Genomic DNA, 25,000 nt, shown 5'->3' with positions numbered 1-25,000 from the left:
CGATTCAAATCAAGAACGCATCAAGACAAATTCATATTAATTAAATGATATATATATTTATAAAAGAAAAATCAAATTAGCAAGTCTCAAGCTCGGATCGATCGGGTTCCTAAGAAAGCGTTCAATCTAGGAAAGAAATCGAAAAGATATTTTAAATAAATCAATTTTAAATTAAATAACAAAGCTAGGAATCGAATCAATTGGATTCCTAGGAAAGCAGCTAGATCTAGAAAGAAGATTGAAAAATAACAAAAAGAGAAAAGAATGTTTAAATAAATCAATTAAATTAAATGGCAAGCCTAGGAATCGAATCGATCGGATTCCTAGACAAGCTATCGATCTAGAACATCAAGAACTACTTGAATAAAAGAATTAGAATGAAATTGAAGAGAAAATCAAATGTTAGATTGAAGTTATGTAAAGCATTAGTCAAAGATGAAAAGAATGAAGAAAAGACGAGAGAAAGTAGAGGGACTTACTTAAAATGAATTTAAAATTGAGTAGGAGGGAGATGATGTAAGGGTTTAATTTGAATAAAATAAAAGAGGTGGCTGTGGAGGAATCGAGTATAAAGAGGCGAGTTGAAGGAAGTTTGTAGGAGTCGGTTCGTCCATCGAGTGTTGATTATTAATTTTTCGATTATTGAGTTAGTGCTTCATTAAAAGTGTTATCTGTTAGAGTCTTAAAACCCTTATAAGGATATTAGCGTTGATATTTTATAAGAGTCAAGAGTCTGGCGCGTGAAACTTGTGTGTGTGTGAAAGCGTTACCTGTGAAAGTCCTATAAGTAGTTTTCTAGTGTTTTATCGAGTTTAAAGATATTACATTGTTTTTTTTTGGGGAGTAAAATTAGTAGTTTAATTTTTTTAATTCATCGCCGTTGGGAGAAGTTCAGATAACTTCTACTCTAGCATTAATATTAATATATTTTTATATTTTTGATTTAATTTTTTCAAATCTCTACAAAGATCTCATTTGTGTATTTCGAAAGCAATTTTGACTGTGAAACATAATTACATATTTGTGTAGTGTTGTGTTAGACTTTCTATAACCCTAGCTTAAACACTTTTAGTGTTTAAGGACCTTGGTGACCACTCAGTACAGTCGTTAGACTTGTCTGAGCTGTTTCGGACCAGGTTCGGTACTGATTTTATCAGTAGAAAGGATAAAATAACATTATTACAGGTGTTGATTGTGTGTAGCAGGAAAGATTTGTTTAGAATTGTGCTCCTCTGCGTGAACTTTTGAGATTCTTATAAGGTTGAGGGCAGCTTAACTGCATCTGTTGTACTTCCCTTCACTCCGGCGGTACTTCATCCCCTCTCCGGCTCAGCCTACGCTACACTGCGTAGGAGTTCTACAGCGGTTGGTGGTCGGTCTGCATGTTTAATCTGAGGTAATAAAGATGACGCCACGCCAGCCTCAACGACGCTGCAATTTATACGTAGGAAGCAGGAAGAAGATCAAACTGACGTGGTGTGGACTTGAAGACGAGTTACACAGTAGTGAACTACAAGTTGCAATAATGCCTTGGTCAGTCACTTTAACAATTTAGCAGCGGTGGAGTAAAGGAGGGTTGGTGAGGGTACTTATATCTTACTCGAATGAGATCCGAGAGTAACAATAAACCTGAAGGATACGTAAAACTGCATGATTTTGGTTAAGAGTGACCGGGTGGATACAGAGAATGGTGCCACGCGGTGTCGATGATTGCCATTAGCGTAGCTGCAAAACCAATCAGAGGCTGGGATGTTCGACACGACATGATAGTTCGGCATGGGATCGATAACCGATGGGGAATTAACGTTGTCGTTGAAAGGTAACGAGGTGATTTGATTGAAAATAGAAATTGTGGGTGTTTTGGTATAGCGTTTGAGTCGATTACTGATTCTAGGAAAAGGTCTAGAGGGACGGCGTGGAAGTCATGTGTGATGACGGCTGAAGAATCAAGGGGCAATGAGAGGTAATGAGAGATGGGATAGCGAGGATCGGGGTGATTGCAAGGGTAGGCTTGGGTTCAAGCTCGAAGCTGTGTGCAAGGGTTGGAAGCACTTGGGGACTTAGGATATCATACCTTAGGGAGTTTAATCCAGTTTCGCCGAGAAACTGGGTTGTGCTTTTAGTTTTATGATCCTTCTATGGCTGATGTTTGTATTGATTCTATACTTTTAATCTTGTTAGTGATTATACCAAGTACTGCACTTGGATCTAATTTAGGATGATATGTTATCACTCGAGATCATTGGAGAACTGATGGTATACATTCTTTACTTATTGTTGCAACTTGTTCTTATGTTGTTGAATTGATTGATGAAGTTCTTCTATGATTTAGTTTTTTATTCATATTTTTGATTCTTTTTTTTCATATCCATCTGCTTTACCACTATGGATGGTTTTCAATGCACAGCTTAAATAACTTACAGTTTAAATCAGTTTAATCAGGTTCTGAACGATTTAAGATTTCTGGTTGGTGGTGGATCAGTGTTAGTATCACATTTTGAACTTTTCCTTCTACCTCCTCTAGATGATTTTGTTTTAATAGGTTTATTTTCATTTTCATCATTTTGATATAGTCTTGTTGTTGTTGTTCATTATCAACTAAACTTATATTGAACTTGGATCGCTTTGCAATTTGCTTCTGTTTCCTCCATTTTCGAGTTCTCTTGATATTTTTTTCATGATAAATTACAATTGGTTGTTGGGTTTAAATCACTTAATTAGAAATTCAACTTGGGTTGAGTCTGAGTTAATTGGTCCAATTGAAATTGGTTCGAGAATCAAAATTGGTGATGAATTTGTTATCAAACTTGATTTGTTATGGCGTGGGTCAGGTAATAAAGTATTGAACGGTGTATGAACTCGTTTTTGATTGTTGATTGTTGATAGTGGATTCAGACACATTCAAGCCAATCAATTTAGCAATACAGCAGAGTTGACCTTTCAAGCTGATAACCTTGGGAACCTAGGTAATTTGATAGCAAGTGGTCCAACTACACTAATTGTGGTGTGTCCAAAACAAGGTTGTCAGAAGCAGATTTCAGCACAAATTGTGATTGTGCATGTGCGGAACAAAACTCACTATATCATGTCCTTTGATTAGTCATTAGCTTGAACCATTTAAATTTTATTGTGAATTTCACTGTTCATGTTTGTGCTTGATATAAGACAATGACGGAGTTTGGAGGATGCAGCTTTATATTTGAGTGTCAATTGAATTAATGGCAGGGTTCGCAAGGGAACAGTTGATCAATTGAGAACAATCAATAACGTCTTATGGCAGGAAAACACACACAATCTTATACGATTGAATGAAGCAGACGTAATGAGATCAATTAGATGATGAACAGAATTAAGTAGATTAGAGGATGTACTTATGCCATTTACTTTGATTGGATGACTCACACCTTGAAGGCAAACCAAGTGGGTCTCATTGAAGGGAAACCAAGTCGTTCTCAGAAACTGATACTTTGTCAAGTATTTGTCAAGGCGTGATCGTTCTGTGAATCCTCAAAGCAGGATGCAAACCGTCAAATCAGTTGGCGAGATTATGAGTGAAAATAGGGTGATCAGACATACAAAAAGAGTCAATCTATTTCTCAATTAACTTGAGTACTTTGATAGTTGGCTTGCCTAGAGCAGCTTGAAGGGCTCCAACTTGACTTTTGCAAGAAACTTTTCTTGTTGGGAGATACCAGAACATGCTTTCTGGGAGCATTTCTGAGCCATATTTTGCAATCGGAAGCACTTGCCAACATTCAGAGATAATTTGTCCGCATGATAGAATGTGTTCTTTGTAATCTAGCACCAAGGGATCCTCTCATCCCACCAAATGCTTGTGGAACATAAATATTGCCAGGTTGTTTTGGTTGTCCCCCATTTGAGTTTCTGTGATGATACATTTGGGATTTGTGGTGGATCCAAAGTAAGTGGTTGATACAAGGTACCAAGTGGCCATTGAAGGGGAGACAGAGAGGTGTTTGTAAATCAAAAGCTGGGAAGGTGGAAGTTGATGTAGGTAAGATGGTATTGGATTCAAGGCTATTCAAGGTTGGTCTTGTAGGTACATGTAGTTAAGGCTTAGGGGTTTAATCCAGTTTTGCCGAGAAACTCAGTTGTGCCTTTAGTTTTATGATAAGTTTTTTTTATCTTTTTTCATCATCATCTTCAAACTTAAACCTGATCTTCTTTGTTTATCTACATGTTAGCCCAAACCACTGATTTGGGCTCAAACAACCACACCCTTGCTTATGAAGTACAGCGGATGTTTCAAGAGGCTACCCCAAGTGTTGACTAGCCAGCAGGACGTATGCAAATTTTTTGCTATGCTCATAAGCTAGCCCTGCTTGTCAAGCACGGTATAGCCTCAATTGGTCTTGATTCCGGCCACACCAAGCCAACCACCCAGCCTCTTTTCAACATTCTCACCCCTTCCATCACTCTTAACAATGAAACTGATGAAATGCAAGTTGAAGAAGCCAATGAAACTGAAGTTTTGGAAGCTAGCCAATCTCGCATTTGCGACTGTGAATCTGACAGTGATGGTGACAACAATGACCAACTATCTCAATTCCCGGACCCCGCTGTCTTACCTAGTTCAAGAAGCTGGCCTGACCTAGTGATTCAAGCAATCAAGAAGGTAAGTTCTCTTCACACTCTTGCCAACTTTCTTCATCTCAATATTGATTTCAATCTCTGCAGATCAATCGAGTAAGCCAACTGATTGCTTGTTGTCCATCCTGACGTCTGGAATTCCACAACTGTGCTAAGGAGTTGGGTAGGACTTTGTGTTGTCCTATCCTTGGTGAGTCCACCAAATGGAATGGCTTGCACCAGAGCCAATCAATCATGGTAGATAGAGCCAAGGTAAGACTTCCATTTACTGAGCTCAGTCGGTTTGAAGCCACTAATTTATCACTTTATTTACAGGCAATAAATCAGATGTTAGCAAATGACGAGGAGGGTTATTTTGAAGAAATATCAATCTCAAAAAGTGAATGGCTATGTGCAACTGCTTTGAATGAGGTTATGGAAGTGAGTACTTTGATATCTATCTCGATCCTTCCACCTTACAATCTTTTACTGATTGCTGATGTCTTGACTAGGTTACTGTTTTAGCTACCTCGAGGATCGAGGGCAATCATTCCACAGCAGCTATAATCTTACTCAACTATCACCCTGTCAGGACATCCCTTCAAAAACTCAATACTTATACACCATACACCAGCCTTCAAAAATTGACGTCAAGCATGATCAGTCGCCTTCATCATTACGAGTCAGAGACTCTTGAATGTGATGCTATTGTAGTTGCTACTGTCCTCAACCCTTGACTCAGGATTAAGTTCTTTGCACTTCATCATCCATCACATGTAACTCGCATCCAAACAATTGTCGAACAATGTCTGGATTCTTATTCAATTCAATATCAAGCTAGTCATCCGGTCACAACAATCACCACTGTCCAGCAAGATAATACTGTCACTGATGACAAATATAATGTATTTTATTCTATGGCGTCTGGACCTAATGATGATACCAAACAAGAACTTGAAGGTTACATGTCAGTGAAATTTTACTTAGCTGTGGCACACTTTTGTTGTGGTGGAGGGTACGTTGTCTTTCTTCATCATCTTATCTTTAACTTCAAAATCTCTGACTGTGTCTTATGCTGCAGGATAATTGTGGCGCATTTCGTGTCCTTGCCCTCATGGCTCGTGACTTTTTGGGTCGTTCTGGAACAACCTGTTCTTGTGAAAGGATCTTTTCAGGTGCAGCTGATGTGTGCGGGTCCAATCGTTTGGCTATGACTAGCCGTACCATTGAGCGACCTGCTTCCTCTTGGGAGTGGCTCAAGGCTGGGATAAAGGTTCCTGGCGAGTTCTCTGAGGCTCTATCCTTGGCGGAGAACATGCATAAGCAATGACTTGATGTCTCAATTATTTTTTCCTTTTCTTAATCATCATATCTTTTAGTTTACCTTCAAGTTAATTACTCTCTTTAAGTCAAAGTTTTCCTTTTTTCTTTTCCTACACTCACTCCCAATCTCACTTTTCAAGTCTCAATTCTCTTTTCTTCTTTCTTATATCTCAATCATTTAGATTGCCTTCTACTTCATGACTGTCTTTAATACATGTTCTTTCTTCTCTTTCGTTTCTATTCCTCTACTCTCTTACTCAGTTGTTTAATGGTTCTTGTATATGTTTGTCACTTATTTCTTAAATGCCTTTTAATAATATTTGGTGTTCATATTAAAAAATGCGTGTGCGCTATGATAGCGCTAGTGAGTCTATATTGTAGTGCCCCATAGTGGCTGATACGCACCCCTACATAAAAGACATAGCGGGTTGTTTGTGGTAGTGGTGCGTAGCGGATGTTCAAGATAGTGGTAGATCACACCACTATCTACGGCCCTTCATATTGCTGTGCATAGTGCAGTGATTTCGACGTTGGGATCACTGTTGTACTTGAATGTGATGATGAAATTATTAGTGAGTTTTGTTGTTCTAGTGGTAAATCATAATGTGTATCATGATACAAGAATAATGAATTGATTCCATAACAGGCTTATGGGACTTGATAGGTCTCAAACAAAAGTTCGGACATGACTAAAAATACCATAGGTTCAAAAGAAGAAACAATCTTTGTAAGCTTCATGAAATAGATTCACATGGTGGAAGCAGCGTGACCATAGGATGAATAAATTATGTCCTTGAGTATAGACTAGATTACAAAGAGTTTCACCATCAATAGTGGATGATACACTGCGTCACTGGAGACCCTGAGCTTCAAAAAATGTAATCTAGCATCCCTTCCTTTGACAGAGATGTGTTGTCCAAGTAAAAAACCAAACCAGCTCATCAGATCCATTGTTTTGCATGGTTCAATGATTTGTGTACATCTGGCATGGTTAGCATCAATAGATTATTGCAACCTCACTTTGTCGGGCGAGGTGAACTTACAACACAAGCTGATCATTATCCTCGATCAACGAACAAACCAAAACTCTGAGTAAGGAGTGGCTACTGAGAATGAATGGGAGTCTTTGAACAGGGGATCTGACAGCATGGGCTGAAGCGCTAATGAGCACAACCTCCTACAAGATACTCAACAATAAAAGTGCTGACCTAATAGCATGCGCTAAAGCGCTAATGAGCACAACCTCCTACAAGATACTCAACAATAAAAGTGCTGACCTAATAGCATGCGCTAAAGCGCTAATGAGCACAACCTCCTACAAGATACTCAACAATAAAAGTGCTGACCTGATAGCATGCGCTAAAGCGCTAATGAGCACAACCTCCTACAAGATACTCAATGATAAAAGTGCTGACCTATTAGTGGTTTGGACTGATATTAGTTATAAGTTATCACTAATAGATAACTGATCTTTTGTTCTACGAGATAAGATGAAAGATGTTCTCTTCCCAAAGATTGAATGTTATTCACCTAATAGCATGTGCTAAAGCGCTAATGAGCACAACCTGCTACAAGATACTCAACAATAAAAGTGCTGACCTAACAACAACAATAGTCTAATCAGAAATGACATGAAAGATAATTATACGAGAACAAGGAATACCTATTAGTGGTTCAGACTGATGTTAGTTATAAGTTATCACTAATAGATAACTGATCTTTGGTTCTATGAGATAAGATGAAAGATGCTAACAAGCAAAGAAAAAGAAAAACAAGTTGAAATAAGGCATCAATTATAAAGCTAGATGTGATTGATAAAAAGGTAGAAATGAACTTACTTCTCTTCCCAAAGATGGGGAAAGGAGAAGTAAGTCGAGCAAGGAGAAGACAGCTTATAAGTAATCAATTCTTTACAACATATTGGGGCAATTTGTTTATAGCGTAAGTCTCCTTTCACTTGCTAATGATTTTCATATTTGTCTCTCTTCGTGTATCCGACTTTCCTATTAATTGTAACTACTTTTCCTTACGTTGATTGTACACTTCAACAATTACCAATCTAGAGTCATAAGAGGAATTGTGCGTGCCATGCTATTAGTCACACACAACACCTTCTTCACAAATCGTTTCAAGGTTAGATCTTGATGCTGCATCATCATAAGACTCTGATCCAGCCAAAGTGATTTTTTGATTTGTTTTGCAATCTTGATACCTCAAAATCACACTATCAATATTCAGATACGGTTTCTCCATTGTTGAGTATCCAGCACAAGTGAGCAAGATCCTATAGTAATATAAGGTTGAAAAGATCAGAAAAATGTTACAATTCACTTTGGCGCAAATTGAAGATTGATGAAAAGGTACAAACCATTGTCAATGACAATTGGCACAGAATCTGTTGTGTATTGAGAATAGATAGACCTCTGGTTCTAGATAAGGAGGTGCGGAGGTTTGAGCGTGTTCGGGTACTTTGTAAACTGTTGTTCATGAGCCTCAATGGATAGTAATCTGAAAAGCAGTCTTGGTTCTGATTTTTCAATCCTACCACCAATATACTTCCAACATTTCAATTGAAAAGATTGAGCAATCAAATGATAGGAAATTTTTGAAAACATTGAGGTAAACTAGGATGTTCATGATGTTCAAGTTGCAAACTAATTGAAGAATTTTTAGTATTAGGAATTTGATTCAAAGAAGAATTGAAGGTTGTAAAAAAGTTGAACTCACAAAGCAGTTTCATCATCATAATCTTTTTCTAGATCCAATTCATTATCAAGCAATTCATTTAAATTATCATGATTTGTGTTTTTCAAAGTGTTGCCAGCCTCAAACAGCATTACCATAGCAGTAGAAAAAATGCCATAAACCCAGAATTAAACACACTTTTGAAGAGATGTGGTTAATCAAACGTATGTTGATTTGGATTTTATTACATATCTAAATCACCCAAAAAGACATCTAGAAGAGATATCTATGTCCGATGATTGATGGTTTTGTTTGAGATGATAATGAAAGTTCTGTAATTGATGTATAGTTTGAGGTTGATGATGATGATGCAATGGTTTGATTCAAGTAATGTGTGATACCATTTTGATTGATTTAATTTTGTTGATATTGGAATCTTGGTGAATCTACCAATAACTAATAAAAGAAAGTGGGCTACGGTGAGACACTGTATTAATCCCGTAGCGTACATAGCCAACGCAATCGTAGCTATGTTGTTTTTCACTCATGTCAGCCACATCTGTTGTAGACAGCCCTCCGTAACCCGCTGTCATTTAATACCACTATCCTCTGATCCAGTCCCAATATCATTACTATCGTCTTCGAAGCTACGCGAAACTACGCCATCCGTATTTTGATAATGATATTCTCAACATGGACCACTACCTAACCTCCTTACTAAATTAACTGGCCCAGGCATTAGTCATCTGCTTGGCCATTACACAATCCGCAAACCGTTTGTTATTTTCAGGCCGGCCATTCAGCAATCTTTCTGAGGTATAAAGCACGACACATCTCTCCCCCTTCGCTGAACAATCCACCATCTGTTTGTCACCATCCGCTCATCTGTATTCAATTTTTATTTACCCAATTCCAAAACCTATCCTTCCGCCGTTCTCATCACATTCTCTCTTCTTGCAAAACCTGTCTCATAACCGTACTCAATTTTCATTGTTCCAAACCTTTTATTATCACCTCTATACACATCATGTCCTCGCCATCTAATAACCGACGGGTCTCCCATCCTGCATACGTTTCGTCTTGCTGGGAAATCTCAGGCATTGTACGTTTTTTTTTTCTCCGCCTCATTCTCAGTTATGCTGACTAACCGATCCCAGGTCGCGAGTACCCTTTCTGCCAACGTGGGCTACCGTGTGGCGAACAGCGGAATCGGTTGTAGCGGAATCGAGGGTAATGAACCCTTCGAGCACCCTGTCCAACTCACGGCGTACACTGGCTCTGGCGTCGTTGTCACTGTCGGTGATATGTACTTCGCGAAGGCCAAGTTTTTTGCCCCCAATGACTTAACGCCTACGAGCGCTGTGCACGAACATAGCCATGTCGTCCATTTGGGCAATGCAGAGACTTTCCCCGGCGCACTCATCAACAATACGGCAATCTCTGCGATCGGTATCATCGTCAGCAAAAGAGTCGTCCAAGAAGCCAATCACGAAGGTCGGCCTACTACTGTCTGCATTGTTCGCCATACTGACTATAATCCAGTCGTGTGTAATATTCCCTTTGTTTCAGCGCCATTCCATTGCTGATACCGAATTAATCCCTCTGCCTAGGTGGGTGCTAATGTCGAGTTCAATATTGAATATTGGTGTCGGCCCGTTCGGAACTTAACAAAGGCCCAAAATCTTTTCCAGCGTGGCCGTGAGGTGACCTTATTCGGGTACATCACTGGAAAAGATGTTCAAAGGCATATGTGGCAGGTCGACGTAAGTCAACCAGTTTTTTTACCCTGACATTCATTGACGATTTCTCTCACTAGGTCTATGCCGTGTCTGTCGCCACGGGACATGAATCATTGAGTACTCCTACTGCTGGTACCAGCACTGCCGTTTCACAAACTACCGCCGCCGGACGAGTCCGCCTCCCACGGTCTGTCTCCTCTCACCCGCTTCGTAGTGTGCTTTAATGTTGATACGTATCACCTCTATAGTTATTCGGCGGCAGTCGGAAACAATTCTCCTGCGTCGTCCATCAACTCACCCGCGCCCTAGACTTCACACGGTGCCATTGACGGAATGTCTGACGTTAATGATGAATCCAACACTGTTTCCTCACCGACTCTGGAAGTCACAGGACGAGGTCGCAACAAAAAGTCGTGTGTTGAGTAATTGCTATGACAATCGTTTCCAAGCGTAGTTGCGACACGGACCAGATCTCTTTCACAATTACCATTGCCATATTTACTCATCATTGTACATAGTGTTCAAAATACCCCATTGTAATAGTGTCAATATAGGAATCTCTGCCGCTTTGAAGTGCACTTGCTCTCATCGAACACAGACGAAGCAATTCATTATAATTCAATCGTAGAGACATTGCACTGAAAGGAACTAAATTAAATCCTGCCATAACCGGTGAGCACAGCAACTTTGCGAACCCCAAGGTCAGGGCAAACGACCACGTCGGTCATTGCCCAATCCTGGCGCTTGGCCCTGGGGTACTGACGAATTCAATGACCTTTAGAACTTCTGACTTTGGATCTATTTATCCACGCGGCACATTACAACGATCTCAGTTATACACGATGCCTTTTCCTTTTCCTGACCGCGCCCGCGCCCCCAAACGAGCAAACGCTGGTCTAGCCGTCAATGAACCACAACATAATAACGAGAGAAGCATCATGCACCGCCTACGCAATGAGATGCCTCATAACCTCGGTAACCTCGATGATCCGTGTCAGAAATGTGGTGCTCTCCATTGGATCGCCGAACGACCTTCGAATGCCAAAGTGACTGGGCCACACATTTACAGTACGTGCTGTCGAGGCGGCAAGATCAAACCGCCCGTGGACTACTTCGGCGATCACGTAGTGCCCGACTTCGTCCGCCGCTTAATGACAGACAACGACGAGGGTATGTTCTGCGCCTTTGTATCGTATGCCACTATTAATCTCTTCATGTTCTCAGCTTCGAAAAAGTATAGGGAGAATATCCAGTCCTACAACAACGCGTTGTCATTTACCTCTCTCGGCGCTCAAGTCGACAAGACAGTCAACGGCCAAATGGGTGTGCGGGTGTTCCGTATTAATGGCGTCTTGACCCACGATATAGATGGACTGCAGCCGCGCATCGGAGCGGTCCCAGGCCACGCCCAAATATATGTCATTGGCGGAGGTGACCGTGCCGAAGCAGAACACCGCCGCGACGTCGCCAACAATGAAAGCCTTGATCTGGACATCTTGCAACGCTTCCAGGACTATTTTTACAAAATCAACCCGTTCGCGAGGATGTTCAAGAGAGCTGGGGAAGTGCTGGCAACGAGAGACAACATCGCCTTGAGGTTGAAGACTATGCCGATCCACGGCCGAGATGCGAGGCGTTACAATCATCCGACCACAGATGAGGTCGCTATGATCGTAGAAGGGGATGGACTGGTCGGTGAAAACGCCCGTGACATTATCGTCTACAAACGTTTAGGCTCTTTCGAACATATTTCCGACCTCCACACCTCGTACTTAGGCCTCTGTTATGTAGTTTTCTTTCCTAAGGGGCAACAAGGATATGATGAGCATTACCGAATGCCAGATACTAATGGTAAGCAGGTCATTGCTTTTCTTGGAACACAATCTGATATTTTCCATTTTCAGTCAAAATCAGCCAGATGGCCTGGTTTGCATATATCTTATTTCCTAGGCACAATCAATTCTCAGCGGTTCTTGCGGGCGGAAGACTTTTTCAAGAACTCGCGGTAGATTTGTATATATGTACGGAGCATTGGCGCCTAGAGTTCATCCGAAACAATCAGAGACGTCTCCGCGCAGCAATCTACCACGGGGTAGTCGAAGCGCTAGGCCGCAACGATTTGGCGCCGTCGAGATCTGTAATATTGCCATCGTCCTTCGTTGGCGGCCCAAGGTACATGTCTGAACAATACCACGATTTGATGGCCTTAGTCCGAGAATTTGGAATGCCCGCTTTTTTCATTACAATGACCACCAACTCTGACTGGCCCGAAATCCAGGACAACCTACAGTACGGGCAAACTGCTCAAGACCGACCTGACCTCTTAACTAGAGTCTTTCACCTCAAAGTGATGGCATTGATTGATGATCTTACGAAACGGCGTCGTTTGGGCGAATGCCTTTCTTATGTCTATGCTATTGAGCATCAAAAAAGAAGTCTACCACATATCCATTTGCTATTAATCCTACGGCCGCAGGACATTTGCAGGACGACTGACCGAATTGATCTTCAAGTTTCCGCTGACCTTCCTGACCCCAAAGAGTCGCCATTGCTGCACGAGCTTGTCACAAAATTTATGATACATGGCCCATGTACCAAGGATCGAGCCTGTTGGCGAGGTGACCGCTGCAAACTAGATTATCCACGTCAACATCAGCAATTTACGAAAATCTCGGAGAACTCTTATCCACTGTATCGGCGGCCAGCATCCGGACGCACGGCGGTTGTACAAGGTCGCTCGGTTTCTTCCCGTGACGTAGTTCCCTACAGTCCGTATTTGTTACTTCGGTATCGCTGTCATTTGAACGTCGAAGTGCCCGTCAGTATCAAAGCAATCAAATACCTTTATAAGTATATTTCAAAAGGTCATGCGCGGTCCGCGATGACATTCGTTTCCAAAGATGAAGTTAAACGGATGATCGATGGGAGGTATATCAGTGCGCCAGAAGGTATGCTTATGACCCCTCTTCTACCTGTGATCAGTCATTGACACCCTGAATTAGCCTGTGGCCGTCTTTTTGGTTACTCTGTCGTCGGCAATTCCCCCTCTGTCACCCGTCTCGCTTTGCACTTGGAGGATGCGCAGGAAGTTACTTTTGCCGACGAGGAACAGCTTGTAGACGATGTTGAGACCGGTCGCGCCGCCCGTACTACGATCACCCAATTCTTCGAGCTAGCGCATCAAAATCACATAATCGTCGAGAGCGGCATCGCCGTCCGTTCGTTATATTACGTCGACATGCCGCGGCACTTCACTTGGAAAGAAGAAACGCACGAATGGGCTGACCGTGTCAACGAAAGCAGCGCTATCGGGAGGCTTTACTTTGCCTCCGTCTCCCATGGCGAACGATATTACCTTCGAATCCTTCTTTCGAATCTTCGTGGTCCACAGGGTTTTTCCCAAATCAAGACAGTCAACGGCCACGAATGTGCCACTTTCCGGGAGGCCGCGCACAAACTCGGATTCCTTCTTGGCGACGAGCATCACTCTGCGTCATTGTCAGAAGCTGCCTCGTGGCAGACTGGTCATCAATTACGAGCTTTCTTTGCATTAATGCTGAAACACTCGCCACCGGCGGATCCGATGGCGCTATGGCTTGCGCAAAAGCAGCACCTATCTGATGACTGCGAACGAGCAATCCTACAAGTGCATCCTGACCTACAGGTAGATCAGGAACTAATTGAAACTTTGGCCCTTCATCGACTGAGCGACTGCCTTTCCGAAATGGATATGTCCTTGGAGGACTGCGGATTGCCACTGCCTAACCATCAACTATTGCGACCACTGGGTCCAAATTTCATAACGATCACCAAGCCTGGAGATAGTGTCGAAGCTAGCCAGACGTATGTATCAGATGGCGAAATCAAATTGAACGAGGAACAGAGAGCTCTCTACACTACTGTTCAAGCGTATCTTGAAGATCAGCGCGGTGGTTTGTTGTATCTTGACGGACCTGGTGGAACAGGAAAAACGTTCACCATCAATCTCTGTTTACATTATGCCCGTGCTCAACGTATCAAATCAATGGCTTTCGCGTCGTCTGGCACCGCGGCAATCCTGTTATTAGGTGGTCAGACAGCGCACTCGGGCTTCAAAGTACCCTTAAACCCTACTGCTACCTCTATGTGTAGTTTTGGCTATGATACTATTCTTGGGCGTGAGTTGAAATCGTTGGCTTTCCTGGTCTGGGATGAGATTGCAATGCAAAATAAGTCTGTCATTCAATGCGTCGATCGTAGTTTGAAGGACTTGCGGGGAAATACTGAGCCCTTTGGTGGAGTATTAGTTCTATTCTCAGGAGACTTCCGGCAAACGCTACCTGTCATAAAACACTCTAATATGGAACAGCAAGCCGCTGCTTCGCTGAAGAGATCGATATTTTGGCCCGCAATCGAAAAGTTCTATCTAACAATTAATATGCGCTTACGCCACATTCAGGGACAGGCCAAAGACATTAGGATTGCAAACACTAACTACGCCAAATGGCTATTGCAGTTAGGCAACGGCGAGTTACAAGACAAGGACCAACAATCTGTAAATATCGAGCGATGTAACGTAACTGAAGTGACACCTGACGAGCGATATGACATGGCTATGGTCGAGGAGCATTTTGTTGAAGTACCGAAACTCATCGCGGATGCCAATTGGCTTAGGCTAGCTACTTATTACTCCGAACGTTGCATATTGACACCACTTAACAAGAATGTGAGGTCAGTAAATCGCGACATTGTGGACCGCATCGAGGGAGAAGAACATAATTATGTTTCATTAGACGAGATGGAAGAATCGTACGGCGAACATGTTACCGCTGACATTTTGAATTCTTACGACCTAGCCTCGTTCCCTCCGCATACGATGATCTTGAAGCCAGGTATACCAATCATTTTACTCCGGAACCTGAATCTAGCTCAAGGTCTATGCAATGGGACTAGAATGATCGTGACAAGATGCGGTAAGGGTGTTCTGAGATGCCGGATTACATCTGGCGATCATGTCGGCGAGATGCTTATGCTTCCGCGAATCAAATTGTTACATGAGGGGGATGACGTATTTCCCGTGCCTTTCTATAGATATAAATTTCCAATCTCCGTTGCATTTTGCATCACGATAAACAAGGCACAAGGACAGAGCCTAGAGAATATTTTAGTCCTTCTGCCTGACCCAATTTTCTCTCATGGGCAGTTGTATGTAGCTCTGTCAAGGTGCACCGACGCTTCAAAACTTAAAGTGTGTTCCGCCAATGCAGGACCGGCGATGCATACTCCGAACATTGTTTACAAAAGATTCATTTCGGAATAAAGTATGTACATTGAACTATAGATCATGAATGTGTAACGCGAGGGAGGCAGTAGTAGACAAATTTTTTCATGTATTCACGTAGATATCACAAAGCAGCTAGGCGCAGATGCCCTTTAATCTTGAGCTGATAATATACTTCTGCCATGGATAATGAAAACTGCATCGGCTTAATGTGCTTTGGTTGATCCTTGTTACTCGGACCCAAGTGAGTTTACTTTGACCAGCCATGTTCCTCTGGGTCCACCGGTGCTCATTAGTCGCCCATTTACAACGAACAAAGATCCATTTCGGAGCGGAGCATTCAAACCACCTAAAAGATCATCTTCGCACAGGTACTGACTATGAAACTTGGTATACCGTAGGGCCTGCAGTGACAAAGTATCAGTGCCTATCATGAGAGATGCAATGATTCGAAACTCACCGAGACATCCCATTGTTGATGCATCAATACCAACATCCGCCAATGCATAGAATCGTATGGATTTCAAATGCGTGAATTCAATACAAGTCGTCCTCTAGCGTGAATTAAAATTGCATCCTTTCCTGGGAGCTTTGGGGAAGGAACAATGCAACCGTTCTGGAACATATTACTGTCTACCAATAGTTCCGTCAGATTTGTTTCCGGTGTTTGGAGTATTGTCCCACAGAAGTGGATCCTAGCCGGTAGGAGTACTTCGGTCATGCTGTTCCCGGAAGTAAATTCAACCCGGAGGAGGAGTGGTGTAGAAACTATTGGATCATCGGGAGGGGAGACCAAAACTTCCACTTTACTATGTGTAACGCCGTGGGAATGCTGCAGGAGAATTTATGTTAGTCTTGCGTAAAAAAAAATAAATCCTATACTCACAAGAGCTCGCACAGTTATGGGGCCAGAGAACCGCATCGGGAGACTTTCATTGTCTGTCGTAACCACACTGCCAGCATTAAATAGGTTCCCAGGTGGGAAAGTGACCTAGGCTGGGAACATAATTGATAGTAAAATGGTCATGAAATCATCTTGCACTGCACAACTGAGCCTTGAAGCATATGCTACATATGTGCAAACATCTGTGTAAATCCTTAGCTATCAGCTACATACGCATCAGCTCAGTTATTTGTTCATCTGGATAGGAAAATTACATGTAATACATGTTGTAATTTTGCTCAGATTGTGAGAAGCATTTTGAAAAATTGACTACATATATCACAATGACTACTCAGGCAATATTCCTTAGGCTGTGTAACAGTAACAGAAGGGGAATCTGGTCCCTGGGACCCAGATTCCCATCCGGGAACCTCTTTAATGCTGGCAGTGCCAGTGCTGAGGATGAATTCGAAGTGGACTGCATTGCCGGAAAAATGAGACAGGGGAGAAGATCGTCAGAAGAACGTGGTCGACGACTAATATACTGATACATGACTCGAACCATACCTTATTTACTGGTCTCGTCAAGGTTAACAGACCTCAAGTTCCAACGTCGCTGCTGGCGTTCGATATAGATTGGTGAACATGACAAAGGGACATAATGGCCTGGACCGGCCCTCTGCTGGCACGTCCCACATTTTTCTTCAGCCAATTGCCACTCGGTTCGTTATGAGGCTGGGCAGACTTATGATCGCACGGTACATGGGACTAGACTAGCTCAGGTTATAGCGAATAGAGCCATTTCATTCCGAATGACCCTATATAATCCGTTGAGATTGGACCAGCAATGAGGAAAGCTCGACACATACGCAAAACAGGTATTTGTCACCTCACGTTCATTACATACTCACATAAACATCTATAATCGAGAAATGTTTCTACCAAGCCTGCTTTTGCTGCGACATTCCACGCTCATTCATTACGTTGGGGTCGTCGGGGACGAGGTTAGTAATTTGTCCTTTCTGTGTCAGCTTTTATACTGACGATCAAGACAGTCTACACCTTCGAATATCCGCGACCGTGGTATGGTCTCAGTCCGAACAGGAATAGCAACGTCAGGTCTAAACAACAACGATTCCTATGCGACTGGTATTCTTTTAACCTCGAGGGCCAGTCCTAGACATTGCCTTCGATCCGGCAATGTCTATGCAATGACTTTCAGGCTTATAGCGTCGAACACATCGTCGATTGACCATTTGCATTTTAATCCTAAACACGTTATTGACCTCGGCGTTTCTTCCGTTTCGAAACTGGCGAACTTGAGGAAGACAATGGACAAGGTATCCATCACAGCTCATGGACACGTTAACAGTCGGATGAGCATCCTAGAAGTTGGATCTATCGTGCCTACTGTCGTGATAACAATCACGTCTGTTGACAAGGATCCCACTGTGAGTAACATATTAATAATCAACTTTGTATCAATCCGGCGTTGATGAATCGTATTAGACCTTGAGTCCGGTAGTGTGGTCAACTAAGCATTATATTAAGGGTCAAGTTCAAGAAACCATTTCCATCAACAAATGCCACGAAGGAGCAGAGATTATAGTCCATGGTGTCATTAAGGACTATGACGAGACCGAGGAAATGTGGGCCAGCGAAGTAAGTTTATTTTCACTTTCGGAGTGGCCAAGACTAACCTTTCTGGTAGGTTGATTCTATTAGTATCATCAAAGGATCGGATATCCCAATGGAACGCAAGATTCTACACACGGTCCAGCCCGTGAATACGCCATCGAGTACTGTGTCAGTGGATAGTGTTGGTAGTGGTCTTGCTGACTACAGTGGCATGGTTTTATCTTACGATGGTGCAGACATCGATCTAGGTCAGGCCTTGCGGGAGCTATTTAGCGATAACCATCCATCTACACCTACTCTTAGCGAGCGGAAGAGAGGCAGGGATGAGGCGCAGATGTGATCGCATTGTTGGCATTTAGAATCTCTGAGAGACGAGCGGCAAAAACCTTTTCCCAATATGCTCATGTGTATAGTGTATGACAGTGTAATTTATTGGATTTCATGGTGTGATAATGCCAGACCAGACATGGGACTAAACTCTGGATGATACGTTATAAGCAGAGGGGAGCAGAAAATGAAACATATATTGCGAGACCAAGTCGCGATTATTTATGTCATCAGCGCCAGTTCCGATGATAGTGTTTTGGCACAGGAGATTGTAATGTAGCGCAAGATGGATATAAGATGCTGATATGGTCAATATTTGAAAATGATGATTGGCCAGGTAACACATTAGTTATCCGGGTGGATTATACGCCTACGTTATACTCCGTCATTAGAGTGCATAGAGGGTATTTGCCCAAAAGAAAGATTATATTGATACGAAGAAAGCTAATAATATTACCAGCTAGCAAGGTGCTCATGACAAAAGAGTATTAAACGAGAAATTTGATGTGATGTTTGAATGTCAATAGGTGCTCCGCGGTCCAGTGGCATTGTTTATTGTTCCCCTTTCGTACCATCGGTACCGTGACCGGCATTCTTGGACTCGGCACGGAAAGAAACAACCTGAGTGAAGGTCAGCGTATTGTGAAGAAGTCAAAAACTTGAAAACATACCCGAAAGACCCAAGTATTACGAGATTCGTAAAAACCTTTGATGTGGCCTTCGAAACGCATTGTAGTGCCGATCTGGAGTGAGTTAGGGTCAAATTTGTCGTTGTATTTGTGACCACATATATATTCCGCAAAAAAATCGACCCATTCGAGAGTCTGCAGAAGGATCAGTACAATAGCGACCTGAAAAAGTAAAAAGCTTACTCCAGGATCATAGTCACGATGTTTGACAGTCAGAATAACGTCATTATAGGCCTCGCGATCAAAGCGGCGGACAATGATGCCAGTCGCAATCACAGCAATATTCTTGCTACAAGTAGGTCGTGGAAGGCGAGTGGTTGGCTCCGGTGGCGTGGCTTGGTAGTCGACGATCATCATGGGGGGATATTGGTACAAGTGGTTGATAATATGTCCGTAAAGCTCGTAAGTGATACCAGTGTGGAGAGCTTTTGTAAAGATGTCGTCCCCTATAAGAATTGATTTAGGATAAAATCCGGGATCTTTATGCTCAATAGTGGCCGCATAAAATCTCCGAGGGGCTATTACATTTCGACGTCCCTCAACCTAATTAAAAGTCAACATCTGCACTATAATACAGAGGGAACCGGACATACCAGGCCTTGGATACAAAATTCTCCCGAAAAGGTGATTGCAAGTTGCTGTTGCAATGCAACTTGATAATCGTATGTGATATTAGTTGTACTCGAAGAAGACATAACCTGTAGGTTTTGTTGATGAGAGGACTTAGAAAGAAGATGATATTGAAGCGAGGGACTGAATGACTCGCAATGAAAAATAGCGAGCTTATGAATAACCAATCGAGTCTTGGCGGTGTAGATGGTGTTGGTAATGTTGAGTGACGTAGAGAAAGAAGGACTGGATATAATTCCGACGCGACAAATGTGAAGAGAATCAATGTCAGTATCGTGATGACGTCAGTAGCATAGAAGATGTATTAGGGTTTTTGGCCTAAAATTTGATAGCACGACGTTCGTCGTGTCGCATCAAGCTGACAGTATGTGCATGACTTCAATGGTCGAGGAGTTGTCGTCTGCTCAGGAACTGGCCGTCGAGCCGTTGATCATGCTGGTACAGTCCAAGTTGTTTAAGTAAGCATTGCATAGGCAATGCATTAGCAAAGAGTATGCGAATGACGGTAATAAGGACTGTACAGTTGTAGACATTTCGTGGGTATTGGGGTATATGAGTTGCGGCGGTCAGTCAGAATATCATTGGTATCATGCAAGAAGTTAACGGCATCTGACTACAGTTGTGCCTATAAAAGTGTTACCGATGTAGTGTATATTGTGGGCGTATAGTGTTGGACTTGTAGGACACCCAATATTAGTATTATTCATCATCTCGAGGCGATTGGGCGAAAAAAAGTAAGTTAATGCACTATTAGGCTCGGGAGTACAGCTGATTTATGTATTGTACAGGCACATTGAAATAAGCAAAGGGAATCAACTCTCAACATTGTACATCGGTTGCGGTAAACATAACAGATTGTCAGTGATAGGCAGTTGGTTGGCTAGCTACTATTCGCGATGTGGGCTGATTCAAATTTTGGCCGAATACAGCAATGACGAGTATAGACGAGAGCGTTCAGTTCAATGCGAAGAACGTCAATGCGGTTAGACAGCATGATGTTGACACGAATAGCAATCTCCCGATAGTAGGAAAATTATTTCCTGGTTCTGATGTCTCAATTGAATTACAGAAGCGCGGAGTCCCACATTATCACACGGTGGGTAAGTCATTGGGTATTAATGAGAATGATAAAAAGGTTGTTATTGAAACGTGATTGGTTACTGAGGAGAAATCGCATGTGGATATCAATAGGCATTGGGCGAGGTTTTTGATTTTTTTTGTTTTTTGGTTGCGCGAACCAATTCAAAGGTCGTTCAGTTTTTTTGGAATCCTTGAGTAGGGATGGCTGGCCAATATCAAAGCCATCAAAAGCACAGCAAAAAAAATATTTCTTGTTTTGCTTCACAAAATTTTTCCGAAATTTCATCTGGCGTAGAGCATCCTTGCTTGACCTGTAAAAGCCACAAGCCCCAATCGCGCCACAAAAGAAGCCTTTCAGGCATTTCACAGATACCTTGCCCAGGGTCCCCTGTTTTGAATCTACCCGGGTATCCCCCAGCAGCCGTGATCCGATGATTGCTTGGTTGACTTTGATCGATCCAAGACAGACTCATCCAATTTCAATCTGAAATTGAAATCAAGACGTTGATTGATTCAAACCTTGATCCTCTGGATTGGTCACGAACTGCTGGAGTTGACGAGCAGAAACCTCGAAGACAAGAGTCAAGCGGTCATCGGACCGAGGCAAATGAAAATCTAACCCAAAAAGGTAACCAGGCAAAGCGACAGGGCTTTTTACCTGTGAAACTCACTCTCTTCTGCAATCTTCGAATTGCTTTGTGAGGCGCATCGCTGGTCGGTCAAAAAAATAAAAAAAGAGCGAAAATTTCGCCCAATGCCTAATGTCTTATTTGTGTCGTGATTTTGAAAATACAACCAGAGGTGATTTGAGTTCTGTTTCGAAATATATTCATTCTACCCTGTAATGGGTGCTGACTGCATTGGGACGTTGAGGCTTTGCCACGATAATAGTAGTGCGGCGGCTGGCCGCCCAGTCTCTAGTGGGTTAATATTCTATTAGACATGGTACTTGGATCATTCAGTGACTTCAATTGGTATAAAGGTTGATATCCGATTGAGCTTGAGCTGCAGATGTAAATCTGCTGGAATTACGGATGTTTCTTTTTGCTCTCTAAGTCTTTTCATCTTTTTAGTGCGATCAAATATCATACAAGTTAAAGGAGAACCATCAATTTGAACAAAACCTGACAAAACTCCCCACCCAGCTTGAAAAATCGAGAGTTTTGGCCTGCCGAGTTTTGCCCTCAGCCAAATAACTTCCCAACTTCATATCACTATCTATTTTCTGTGACGTAATTGCTTTTCAACCCAATCAACTTGCCGGTCACTAATCAATCTCCTCATCATATTGAATTGAACATCATTGGAAAAACAGATCTATCGAGATTACGCAAATTGGGACACATTCTACAGTTATTAAAACCTGGACAACAAAAAACTCATACCAAACACAACCCATTCAATTACCTACTTCAACTTCAAAATCGACTCACCAGTCAGACTTATTATTTAAATCAATTCATAATATTGTCATTGATAAGATCGGATTAGCTCGGTATGTATTGATTTCCTCATGTTTTTATTTCCACAAAGGTTGATCCATTTTGTTTCTATTCAAACAGTTTGCTTCGGAAATAACCAACTCACTGCATTGATCTCACAGATGGTCAATTGTTATTTGATCACCAAATTTACCAGAGTATTGTTTCAATCCATATCAATCAAAGAAAGTCAAGACACAAATCCCAATGGATAGTCAAGAATCAGAACTCAGAAGAAGAGGAGCAAATGAAGGAAAACAAGCAGGAAAAACTTCAACACTAAATCATCATTGTCACATTTGTTGAATCAAAGTGAACATAAATGGTCAATAGATGAAAGTTACATTTTAACTTACAGGGCTCGGAAGTCAAATGAAATGCGGATGAGACTGGTATGATCCAAAGGCCAGGTTTATTTCGCTGCGTACTAACTATCTTGCTTTCTTTGCAGGTTGATCAGTACTCTTGGTGCCCGTTCAACCAAGCAAGATACTCAAAAGTAACCCAATGAAGCTCCCCCACTCACATCAAGTGCTTTGTGTATTACTCACATCTCAATGGCCTCATCACCCACCATCGCCTCAACCTTCCTTCAGCTATCTGATGAAACAACTCTTGCTCGGCTAGAAGAGCACTCAAGAATCAAAACTTCTCATTCAAGTACTTTTTTCAAACTCCAAAGCAAAAGCTCCAAGCTGTCTCAAAAGCTTATATTGCATTGTCTTGCAACCTCTCGATATATCTTTCCCATCAAAACAATCGAGATCAGCTCATTACTCGCAAATCAATCACTTCCTCAAATCACAACCTTGAAATGATCATAGTGATCTTATTCGATCCAATCAGTCAAACCTGATCAGAACCATCTCCAGCCGGATTGACTTCTTTGCAGCCCAATCTTCGATGATACAGCTTGCGTTACAGGTGATTTGATTCAAACACATTTCAATTTGCGTATGTTTTGTTGTGAGTGAACTCTACATCATTGTACAGGTTGGAAAAGGGATTCTGAAGCTTGGTATTCCGACGATGTAGAGACAGACTTGCTGGCGTTGTGGAAATCAATCTCAACGACCTCATCACCTTCTTTCATCTCTTCGTTCAACCGCAGTCATTCTTAGTCTTTTTTCTTTTCTCAAGTCTTATTATTTTCTCTCGGTGTCGTTCTCACAAATTCAGAATTAACATTGTGTCATTAAAATTTAAATCAAAGCAACATGAACAAAACAAAGCGAAGAATCAAATAAAGAAGAGAAGAGAAGAAGAAAGAATCAAATTGTTTCATTCAAATTTATGAATTTAGATGAATCAAATGGATCGATAAATTAATAATAAATAAGAAAAAAAATCAACGCAATTGATCGAAACGAAATCAAATAAAAGAATGATTGAATACATAACAAACACGACTCAGCGAGTAATAGATCAAAAGCAGAAAATGAAGAGAAAAGAAGCAAACTTACAACTTGAAATTTGAAAACGAATCGATCGATCGATCTAAATACCTAAAGCAACATCATTATAAAATCAAATTAATAAAATGTGAATCAAGAGTCAACTTTGAAATCAAATCAAAATAAGAATCAGTCAGTATTAGGTAAAAGAATACAAAAGTAGTCAAAAAGAAAAAGAGAACTCACAAATCTGAAACTTGATCGATCTAAATCAAAAAACAATGACAGCATTATTAAAATCAAATCAATTTAAAAAGTTTTAAATGATTAAATCGAATTACTAGAAACTAGATAATCGAACAAAAAACCAATAAAACTCAAAATCAGATCATTAAAGTTGAATCATCAAAATTAAATCAATCAAATTAGAATTCATCAGAACAAAACAATAAACCAAATATGAGGAAATCAAGTGACAGAGATGAGAAACAAGAGACAAATCAAAATAACTCATGATTTGTAGTTTGGAAATCAATTGAGTGATCCAAATGAACATCAAATCAAAAATCAAGTTAGTCAGTGACAGATGAAAACAAAACAAATGGAAAGGAGGAAGTGACATCATGACAAAAGAAAAAATAATGAGAAGAATAGCAAATAACAAAATTAGAAGTATAAACTAATAATAATAAAAAACAGTGAGTTGATGGGTACAAAGAGTAGGGATTGTTGGGAATTTTCTTTTCTTCTTTCTTTCTCTTTATCATCCATCTGTCAGTGTAGTTTTGTGAGTTTAGTAGTGTGAAGTGTAGTCTGCAATATGAGTGTTATTTTTCCTTCTAAAAGGGTAGTGAGAACTGAAGATGCACAAGTAATCAAAACCAAAAGTTTCAATGTGTCAAACTCTATAGTGATCAAAGTGGATAATTGTGTTGCAAGTACATTAGAGATGACTGTGTTTGATCTTTGAATAATGTTTGCAGCTTGCTTTAGTCTCCCATGGAGTGATGTAACACTAGAGTTTTTGCTTGAAGGGCTATTGGCGGAACATCAACAATATGTAGAATTGGGAATTGGAATCAGCTCCGGGTATGCTCCCGCTGAGTTGCAAAGGATATGAGAGAGTTTAGTGTACTCCACAACACCAACACTTTAGACTGTGACAGAGCAAGATCAAGGAGAGAAAGTGAGATTGGCAAGGATTCCAGAATCAATATTATTTGTTGCTTCAGACTCCTTGACCTCAACCCCAGCACCCAAAGTTGATCACAGAGATCAGGC

At 41.4% G+C, this 25,000-nt stretch overlaps 3 protein-coding genes across 3 annotated transcripts; 2 read left to right on the top strand and 1 right to left on the bottom strand.

Annotated features, from left to right (window-relative positions):
* Positions 1-9,625: 9,625 nt before the first annotated feature.
* MELLADRAFT_67841 (uncharacterized protein) lies at positions 9,626-10,646 on the top strand (the record flags this gene model as incomplete). Its single annotated transcript, XM_007416229.1, has 5 exons — positions 9,626-9,700; positions 9,756-10,142; positions 10,209-10,361; positions 10,415-10,524; positions 10,586-10,646. 5 exons carry the CDS (start codon positions 9,626-9,628, stop codon positions 10,644-10,646), a joined length of 786 nt encoding a protein of 261 aa, XP_007416291.1.
* Positions 10,647-17,412: 6,766 nt separating this feature from the next.
* MELLADRAFT_67839 (uncharacterized protein) lies at positions 17,413-18,458 on the top strand (the record flags this gene model as incomplete). The annotated part of the gene is made up of 4 exons (XM_007416230.1): positions 17,413-17,484; positions 17,536-17,931; positions 17,990-18,142; positions 18,192-18,458. The coding sequence occupies 4 exons, from the start codon at positions 17,413-17,415 to the stop codon at positions 18,456-18,458; spliced, it is 888 nt and encodes a 295-aa protein (XP_007416292.1).
* A 539-nt stretch (positions 18,459-18,997) lies between these two features.
* Positions 18,998-19,829, bottom strand: MELLADRAFT_111870 (uncharacterized protein; the record flags this gene model as incomplete). The annotated part of the gene is made up of 4 exons (XM_007416223.1): positions 18,998-19,066; positions 19,117-19,296; positions 19,318-19,677; positions 19,728-19,829. 4 exons carry the CDS (start codon positions 19,827-19,829, stop codon positions 18,998-19,000), a joined length of 711 nt encoding a protein of 236 aa, XP_007416285.1.
* Positions 19,830-25,000: the final 5,171 nt, after the last annotated feature.

This window comes from Melampsora larici-populina, assembly GCF_000204055.1.
Source record: "Melampsora larici-populina 98AG31 unplaced genomic scaffold MELLAscaffold_58, whole genome shotgun sequence".
NCBI classification, from domain to species: domain Eukaryota; kingdom Fungi; phylum Basidiomycota; class Pucciniomycetes; order Pucciniales; family Melampsoraceae; genus Melampsora; species Melampsora laricis-populina.
This window is presented reverse-complemented; position numbering and strand designations above follow the sequence as displayed.